A 10,568-nucleotide genomic window follows, 5' to 3' on the forward strand; every position below is an offset into this window, starting at 1 on the left:
ATATACATTTCTTTAAGTTCTCTTATCATTATAGGGCTAACTATGTTCCCCCTTTTGTAATTCCTTTTATTTTTTAATATATTAGGCTTAATAAAAATAAATAAATAAATAAATAAATAACTTCAACAAAAAGAGAGTAATAAAGATGGTTCCTTCTTTGAGGACCCCACGCGCGAAGTGGAGTAGAAAACTATGGTCATATTGCTTTCAAAGACTGACTTCATAAATGAGGCTTAAATTTTCCCATGTTCACACAAGAATTTCAATATCTAATGTCGTGGCATAACCTAATGAATGAGTCAAATCATTAAGTTTTGCTGAATTAGTTTGTACTAAGAATATTGAGTGTCACACAGCATTATAAAGGGTTATTATGCTCTTTAAACTGCATGCAATTCATTATTCATTATATCTTAGATTTTTTTTACTTTCGATTTTCTCTAGTCCAAAAATGTTGATGCTCTTTCTTCTTATTTGTTGTTTGATCATGGAGACTGAATCTTCTACAATGGCATCTCAACTTCAAATGGAAGCAAATGCTATATTGAATAGTGGATGGTGGAACACATCTAATGCACACTTCAATATCTCAAATCTTTGTGATTGGGATGATTTATCTTGCAACGACTAAGCATAAAAGCAATCAGTTTCGCCCATGCACATCAATATCCAAGAGAAGCTTCAACGATTCAACTCTCAACACTCAATTTATCTTTTACATAACTTAGAACGCCTTCTTGTCACTGGAAATCTCGACCTATCCTACAATTTTCTTACAGGTGAGATTCCACCTTCAATTGGAAATCTTAGAAGATTAGAATACTTCGAAATCTCTAAGAACAATAAAGGTTTCATTTCTCTAAAGTTAAAGTTCTTGAAAAACCTTGCCACATTAAATTTATCTCACAATAGAATAAAAGGCGAGATACCTCATTTATCTTAATCTGTTTGATAATTTTCTTACAGGCGAGGTACCCCAATCTTTATGCAATCTTAAAAAATTACAACATTTAGATATTTCTATTAACAGTATTATAGGTTCAATTCCTTATGAAATATAGAGAAAAAAAAAGGACGTAGTATTTATTTTATTTTTGATTTCTTTGATTCTTTTATTAAACTCATAATGATTTCATTAATGCAGAACTTGGCTATACAATGGCTGTGAATGAAAAATGTGATGTATATAGTTTTGGTGTAGTGGCTCTTGAAACTTTAGTGGGAAAACATCCTGAAGATCATATATTGTCATTACTTCAATCAACATCAACCCAAAATATCAAACTATGTGATATATTAGACCAACGTCTTCCACTTCCAAATAATGCCATAGTTTTACGTGACATTATTCATGTTGCTGCAATAGCAATTACATGCTTGAATCTCGATCCTTGTTATCGACCAACAATGAAATGTGTGTCACGAAGTTTTATCACTAAGCTTAGACCATTAAGCATTCCTTTTAGTGAAGTTTCAATGCAACTTCTCATGAATCAAGAATTCAAGGCATTATTTCATATTATGAACCCTTGAAAGGAAAATTTTAAATGAATTAAGTTAAGTTTATAACTCAATAAAGACATTGTCAAAAGTTATTGCATAGATTATTATTAAAAAGTATTATAAAATTATGTTGTTAAGTTCTCTAAAATGTATGTATGTACGTTTGTTGTGTTTTGAAAAAAATTGAACTACTTATTCAAAAAATAATTGTTTCAATTAAATACACAATGTGAACAAATTGGGACATAAAGTTGCACGGAGCTTCTTCCACTCTTTTTAGGTAGTGGCGGAGGCAGAAAAATTATTAAGTCTAGACAAAAATTTAAAAACGGAAAATTTACATAATATATAATATATAAATGGTCATCAATTAAAATAAAAGAGTCGTTATTTTATCAACAAAAATATAGTTAAAGTAAAAGAGGTGAAATATAACGTTACACTAGCATGTTAAATAAAATTACGAGGCAAATGTCATTTTCGAGACTTCTTTACGGTGAATATTCGAATAATATCAATATAATCAAGTGACTTGAATATCTCCTGCTCGGTGTAACATACCATCAAGTCATTGAACCACACATCCTTGATTTTATCGCGCAATTTAGACATGATAATCTTCATTGCTGTAAAAGCTCTTTCAACGGATTCAGTCGACACCGACAATATCATCAGTTGCCGTTTTTTCTTTTTTCTCCTTTTAATTTTTTAATTTTTATTTTTTGAACAAAAAAATTGGGCTTCCCATAAGAGCCTGGGCAATGGCCCAGGGTAGATGTAGGCTGAAACCGCCATTGCTTTTAGGGATTATGAATCACAAGTGTTAGTGAAAATTGAGTGAGTTGCACAAGAATGAAGATGAACGGAGGAAACAGTAGCTTGAACACAAAGCTTCCAGTATTCGACGGAAAGAATTGAAATTGGTGATTGATTTAGATGTGTGTGTTGTTTAGAACTCAAGATGTTCTTGATCTCGTCAAGGACGGCTACCCGCCGGTTGCAGAAGATGCAATAGACGCGTAAAGAAATGCGTAACGTGAAACGAGGAAGAAGGATCATGAGGCATTGTTCTGTATCCATCAGTGTCAGGAATACAAAGGTGTTTGAGAAGATTGTTGATTCAAGGACGGCGAAGGCGACATGGGATACGCTAGTGCGGCACTATGGTAGTGACGCATCAGTGAAGAAGGTGAAATTGCAGTCCCTTACATAAGTAATATGAGAGTCTCATCATGAAGGACAATGGGAAGGTACCTGATTACATCTCCAGAGTGATTGTGGTCACGAATGAGATAAAGTCTTGTGGAAAAACACTCTTTGAGTAAGTTATCATTAAAAAGGTACTAAGATCACTTAGTCCCCAGTTTAATTACATAGTTGTAGTCATAAAATATTCTAAAGATACCAACGCCATGAGAACTAAAGAACTTCATACTAGTTTAAAGGCACAAGAATTGTGTCTGACTGAAAGGAACTCTGAAAGGGAAACAAAAAAAGGATCTGAAGGTTGCTTTTATCAAGAAGAACAAGGAGCAAACATGGTTTGAGAACAAGAAAAATAATAGTGGTGGTGCTCAAAAGTCATACCCCTTTCATCCAAATGAAAATAAACATAAGAATGTTCTGAAGAAAAATGCGAAGTTTGATAAGAGAAAGGTTCAGTGCTGCAATTGTAATAGGTTTCCCACTTTGTTGTTGATCGCCGGTCAAACAAAGAAAGAAGGGTCGAAGAAGCCAACATAGCCAAAGAAGATTCTGAGGATGAATATGTGCTATTGATGGAAATTGGGAATGAAGGTGGAAAATAATAGATTTGTGGTATATGGACAATGGCTGCTCAAATCACCTAACTGGAAACAAGCAATGGCTGGTTGATTTTGATTCTGGTAGAAAGAGCAAGATCAGATGTATTGATGATGAGTGCCTGAATACTGAAGGAATGAGAAATGTCAGAGAGAATTTACAGAATGGAAAAACTGCTCTAATTAAAGATGTATGGTGTGTTCCTGACATGAATAACAATTTAATGAGTGTAGGTCAGCTTCTTGAAAAGGTTTTTCAGTAACCATGAAGGACAATCTCTTGAATTTGTATGGCTGTAATCAGAAGCTGATTATGCAATATTAACTAGGAATAAACAGGACATTCAAGGTAAATGTTGAAACACCAGACACACAATGCCTTAATGCAACAGATGCTAAAGGTAAAAGTGAGTTGTGGCACAAAAGAGATTGGGGCATTTGAAATTCCGAAGCTTAATGCATATGAGTTCAAGGAATCTGGTACATGAAATTCCAAAGATTGTGGCACTAGAGAAATCATGTGATGTATGCATGAGAGAGAAGCAACCAATATTGTCATTCTCAGTAGAAATGCCTCCAAGAGCAACTCATGCTTTGGGTGTAGGACATTCTGATGTATGTGGACCATTTCCAGTACCTTCACTTAGAGGGAATAAGTACTTTGTGTCATTTGTGGTTGAGTTTATAATGATGACATGGGTAGCACTCATAAAGTTCCACGAGATGTTTGTTGAGTTCAAGAAGTTCAAAGTAAAGACTGAAAATCAGAGTGGACAAAAGTTGAAGATTCTCATAATCGAGGGTGAAGGTGAGTTCAATTCTTGTTGCGTATAAAAACATAGAAATAAAACCAAATAAAAGTCTTAAAAATGCTTGTGATCATTTCTCTGTTATGTTTTATAAATGTTGTTGTATTGTTGGATCAAAAGTCTCTCTTTAGAGCGTTCTTAATTTCAAAATTGTTTATTGCATTTCAAGCTCTTATTTTAAAGCTTTTTCTAATGCATGTTTTGTATGTTAAAGTTGTCTTTTCATTAACAATGTTTGAGTAGATTTCGTTTAGGGTCTGAGACATGAGGACTTTTGTATCGACGGAGCTCATGCGAGTTGCATAAATACTAATATTAACGAGAATAATATTTTGTTTTGTAATTTCTCTTTTTAAAAGGAAATATGTTCGCTACAAAAGTAGAAGCATGGAGATATTGTTTAAGCACCAAAAGGGCGAAAACGATATCTGATTTAGAAATTCGAACAATCAATTTTGAGATGGAGAAAGCTTTTCAGAATTGATTGAGAGATTATTTTTACCTTATACAATATTTTTGAATTTACAATTCATCATACATCCCTTTAGCATGAAAGAATGTCACCTTTACCTTAGGTTTTGGATTGAAGTCAACTCTATCTTCAACCTTGAGATTCTCCTCTTCTCTTCTCTCTTCTCTTCTTTCACCAAAAATCCCCAAATGAGCTTCTAATTTATATTTTCTCTAAAACCCTTGTTTTGTGAAACTCTTACTAACTTTCTAATTGCTAACGGGCTCTAATTGACACTCCCCACTTACTAATGTCCACTTAGGTCCAATAACACGTCTAACTCACTAACTCATGTTATTTACTATAAAAACTCAATAAATAACACATAATAATTAAATAAATCACATAGCTCACAATAAAATACTTAAATGAAAAACAGGCGTTACACACACACACACACACACACAGAGAGAGAGAGAGAGAGAGAGAGAGAGAGAGAGAGAGAGAGAGAGAGAGAGAGAGAGAGAGAGAGAGAGAGAGAGAGAGGGGGAGAGAGAGAGAGAGAGAATAGAAATTGACATTAACAAAAATAGGGAGCGTTGAACCCCTTAGATACAAAAATCTATAAATGATTGGGGAAGCTAAAACACAATTAAAAGAAAAACATAAAACTGAATGTAACAGTGGTAACCGATTACTGCATATAGGGCAAATGGTTACACCCCAAACAAATGCGCCACTGTTTCTATGTAAAATAGGGTAACCGGTTACCCCATATCCAGTAACCGGTTACACCAACTGAAATGCCAAAGATCTGGTTTTTCAACAGATATTACTGAATTTTGGAAATCATCCAAAATCACTTATATTCAAAAGTATTTATTAGTGTACTATAACCTGTTGTCAAGTTCGTGGAAGCAAGAAAGTTTAGGAAAAAGTAGAATTCTTTATATGTGTGTTGTAAAATCAGAAAGTGGTGTGCTTTCTTGATCGTGTTCAAGGATTGTAGAGGGTCTTGGTGTGAGACTGTAATAATATCTAACATAGTGAAGATCATCAAGGATTGTAGAGGGTCTTGGTGCACGACGTAAATGGGGCTTCTTCGAAGGAACCATAAAGAAGCCGAATGAAGAATCACCAGAAATGGAGGATTGGTGGACTGTCCAATCGATGGTTGTGTCTTGGATCTTAAACACCATTGAAACTTCTTTGCGTTCTACTATTTCCTATATGGAGAACGCAAAGGAACTTTGGGACGACATTAAAGAGCGATTCTCCGTTGTGAACGGGATAAGGATTCAACAACTGAAATCGAAACTTGCTGAATGCAAACAAGAAGGATTGTCCATGGTGAACTACTATGGAAAACTCAAGGTGCTGTGGGATGAATTGGAAAATTACCAACAAATACCAACGTGCACGTGTGGAGGGTGCAACTGTAACATCAAAGCAAAGTTGGAGAAACAAAGGGAAGAGGAGAAAATGCATCAATTCTTGATGGGATTAGATGACGTGCTGTACGGAATAACTCGCTCTAGCATTCTTGCAACTGATCCACTATCATCTTCGAATCGAGTATATGCCACACTGATTCAAGAAGAACGCGTGAAGGCCATAGCTAGGACTAAGGAAGAACGGACAGAGATTGTTGGTTTAGCTGTGCAGACCGGTGGCAAAGCGAGAGGACACGGAGACACAAAAGACAAAGGCATGGTCTGTTCGAACTGCAATCGGACAGGACATGATACAATGAGTTGTTTTCAAATTGTCAGATATCCAGATTGGTGGGGGATAGGCCACGCCATGAAGCAAAAGCAGTTGCTCAAGTGAAAGGGCAACAACAAGGACGAAGTGCAAATTCTGGACGCGGAAGAGGCATGGTTGTGCGAGTAAATGCTGCCCAAGCAGTCATTGGAAGAACAATGGAGACAGCGACAGATGTAGACAAAGGAGGACTAGTTGGATTGACCACAGAGCAATGGCAAATTCTGAATTGTTTGAAAATACTTGGGTTGCCAAATCATTCAATTAAGTTGAAGTTGGGAACAACTATTATACTAGACTTGCTAATCATGTCATTGAAATTAAAATTATTTTAGGCTAAAATATTAGAATTTTAATTTATATTTCAAGGATGTCTATGTCTCCTTCCTAATCACCATCATTAAAACTTGTAAGAAGATAATTTTCGACTATTTTTTGAACCAATAAACTTTGATTAATTCAAAAAAACGCTAAAAACACGACGATCGCCAACGATCCAGCCACAAAACATATTTGATACACAAAAAGACTATAAACAAACCCCTATAACATAAGTGTAGCTATGTGATTCCTATAATTCTTCATAGCCCAAACTCTATAGACTATGGTATCTATAATATCTCTATCAATATTTCTCTGCTTTCCTTGAGTATCATCACTACCAAAAATCTTATCATTCCTTAATTTTTTACTATTCTCTCTTTTGTCATGATCATTAATAAGTCTCAAGGATAATCATTAAGTTGTGTTAGATTATACTAACCAAATAATATTTTTAATCATGATCAACTATATGTTCAATTTTTCACAAAGCTAAATAAAAGTTGAAAGCTTGATTCATGACATACAAATGCAAAGTTTGACAACAACAATAAATATTGTATTTAAAATAATTTTTTCACAATATTTGAAAAGTAAAATTTCTCTTTTCATTTCCTAAGTTGTACTCCCTCCGTTTTTTATTATAAGTCGTTTTGAAAAAAAATTGTATTTTAATATAAGTCGTTTTACAATTCCAATGAATAATTAATGATATTTTTCCAATTATATCCTTAAATATTTATTACTCTCTCTTTTCAATTAAGTAAATTTATCTTCCACATGTCATTAATGATGGACAATTTTATAAAAACTTTTATAATTTCTCATTTTCACACGAGAGTTATTATTTTTCTTAATAAGTGTGAAAAATTCAAAACGACTTATAATAAAAAACAGAGGGATTAATTACTATTTCTTTATATCATTTATGTAAACATTTCGAAAATAAAATTCATATGCAATGAAGTTTTATTATTTCATGTTATAATCTACTTTTTCTAAATTTCTTATTTATTTTTACAGGATCATGGAGTGTACTCATACAAAATTAAAAATCTAGATCAACTGCATTCTAAGATCTCCAATCTCTTGCTTTCTCAAATCCATTGGTATAGTTTTCAAAGTCATCAATAGTTTGATCAATCTCTTGTTGAGTATTCATCACAAAGGGTCCAAGTTGCACCATTGGTTCACCTAATGGTTCCCCTCCAACCAAAATGAACCTTAGTATCTTAGAAGATTTATTCCATGCCTCCACACCATCCCCATAACCTAGAAGAAGAATATGGTGAGAGGTTGTAGGAAGAGAATTTTGGTTTCCGAAAATACCCTCTCCTTCCAAAATATACACAAAAGCATTCCATGATTTTGGTACAAGTTGTTGTAAGTGTGATCCAGGTTTAAGAGTAAAATCCAAATACATTGTTGGTGTTCTTGTGTATATTGGAGACTTTATACCAAGTGCTTCCCCTGCTATAACCCTAACCTTGATACCATCTTTTGTAGCTTCTACTATGTCCTTGTTTAAAACTTCTTGATACTTTGGTTCAATCCTAACATAACACAATAATACAATTTAGCTTCATAATTAAGAAAATATTTTACCAATTTGACATAAACTTCAAGATAGATAATAATTGTTATAGATTTCTAAAAGTAGATAATATGTAGTACTTCCAACAAGACAATAAAGAAAAAGTTGAATCTTTTGGTGCTCTATTCAAAAAATATTTGTAGGATATAGTATATATGATTAGGAATCATGAAATAAAGTCACGTGTGAAAGTGAGGGAGGAATATATCAATTCATAATGTCCTAAAATTTGTTTGACTTTTTCTTTGTAAAAAGTTGAAATTCCTTTTTGTCTCATTGATCGGTTAGCATAATCCAATTCCAAAATATCCTCCAAACAAATTATGCTAATTTTTAGTGACGCAAACAGTACGTCACCATCTAATCATATGAGTCAAGACTATGTATTATGTTTCGGGTCAATCACAAAACCGTAGAAAAATTTCAAGCACGAAACTTAGGTTAAGTTGAAATAATTGCAAGTATACATTGTTGTTACTTAAGTTAAGTTTCCGCTCTTAAACGTCTGACGGTTATCCGGGCAACATGCCGCATCTTCCACGCAATCAATCAGTTTCACCTACTTTTTGTGTATAAGGGTAAAGTGTGTTATTTTATATATTCAAGTTCAATTTCATTCATTGTGATAAAAAAAAAAGTTCAATTTCATTCATAATAATTTTTAACTTTTTATTGACTTAAATGTTTGAGTGCTAACCTTCAAGTCAGTCTTCTTAATATCGCATGAGATATCTAATTCATTAAAATAAGACACAAGTTTGCTATCTCACATTTAATTTCTACTTTAACTATTATTATACTAAGATCAAACTAGACACCAATAATAATTTATAAAAATAAATTTATGGTACCATATATAGCTGTCTTGAATATTTAAATAAGTTTTCAATTAAAAGTAGATGCTAGAAAAACTATATAATATACATGTATTGTTGACTTACATTTTATGTTGGGAGGCAAGGTTGATCCATAGTTGCAAACCCTTTTGAATTCCTTGAGCAGCAGGCATTTCAGAGTGCACAATCCCTCTGCCAGCAGTCATCCACTGCAAGTCACCAGCTTCAATTGTTCCTTTGTGTCCTTCAAAATCTTCATGTGTTATAGCCCCCTTAATTTCACAAAACAATTACACTAAATTATATTCTATATCATTGACTTTATAACAATAACAAAAAATGAAACATTAGATATTTATGTTACCTGTAACATATATGTGACAGTCTCAAAACCTCTATGTGGATGATCAGGAAATCCAGCAGGAGCAGCAACTGAAACAATATTTCACATTCTTAGAAAACAGAACAAGATTGTTTTGTATTGTGATTCTTAAAAAATAGAGAGATTTTCTTACCTGAGAATTCATCCAAGACAAGAAAAGGATCAAAGTACTTGAGCTCAAATCTAAACAAAACACAAAAAAGTTAAGATAACTAATCAATCCAAAAACATATAATAACACATTGTAGTATGAAATAATTACCTTCCTATGCTTCTTCTAACAACAGCACCAACACCTTCTCGTTGAGGTTTGGCTAAGAACTTCCTAGTAACAAGACGAGGTTCTTTCATGTTTTCTGCCATTTTATGAAAATATTGTTGAATATGTATTGATGAGAACGTAAGGATCATGGTGGATTGAATGAAGTATATGTGTATATATAGGAAGGTGAGAGAAAGAGAGAGAAAGGTCAAAGATTGGAAAAACGCAAGTGTTTGCTTGAGTTCAAGGTTGTCTTTAATTATTTATTTATTCGATTCTTATTCTTATCAATATACGTAAGCATAACGCAATCATGATGTGTTTATTAATGCAAACATAATTACATAACATACAAAGGCTTTTTTTTATATACAAAATAAGAAAAATTGAGTTAATAAACAAATTAAGAATGGTTTATTTTGCTTTATAGTAGTAAATAAAAAAAGTAACTAATATGAATAAATAAAAAGAAAATTCCGAAAATGAAAATTTTAAAAATATAATTTCATTTTTTATATTTAAATTTTATCATAGTCCATAAATGAAAAGAAAAAAAAAACTATAATTAATTAAGAATTTGTTATATTTTTTTAGATGAAAATATCTACAATCTTAGTATGACTTTTATCATGCCTCTTGGCTCTTGCCTCTCCGTCACTTAGCATCATCTCCCATGTTTAATTAATTAATTTAAATATTGACTTCTTCTACTAACATCCTTTCCACTTCCCGTTTAAATAGTTAAAATTTATTTAAGAGATTGATCACTCAAAACTTTATTATAAATAGTTTAAAAATAATCACATATATTTTCCCAAATTATTATATTTTTTAAAAATGTTTA

The 10,568-nt window shown here is 32.6% G+C and overlaps 1 protein-coding gene across 1 annotated transcript; it reads right to left on the reverse strand.

Annotated features, from left to right (window-relative positions):
* Nucleotides 1-7,587: 7,587 nt before the first annotated feature.
* Nucleotides 7,588-9,928, reverse strand: LOC131617800 (pirin-like protein). The gene is made up of 5 exons (XM_058889055.1): nt 9,725-9,928; nt 9,596-9,645; nt 9,445-9,512; nt 9,186-9,352; nt 7,588-8,203 (listed from the first exon to the last, which is right to left on the reverse strand). The coding sequence occupies exons 1-5, from the start codon at nt 9,871-9,873 to the stop codon at nt 7,723-7,725; spliced, it is 915 nt and encodes a 304-aa protein (XP_058745038.1). The 5' UTR covers nt 9,874-9,928; the 3' UTR covers nt 7,588-7,722.
* Between the last annotated feature and the right edge of the window lie 640 nt (nt 9,929-10,568).

Source organism: Vicia villosa, linkage group LG7, assembly GCF_029867415.1.
Source record: "Vicia villosa cultivar HV-30 ecotype Madison, WI linkage group LG7, Vvil1.0, whole genome shotgun sequence".
Lineage (NCBI taxonomy): Eukaryota > Viridiplantae > Streptophyta > Magnoliopsida > Fabales > Fabaceae > Vicia > Vicia villosa.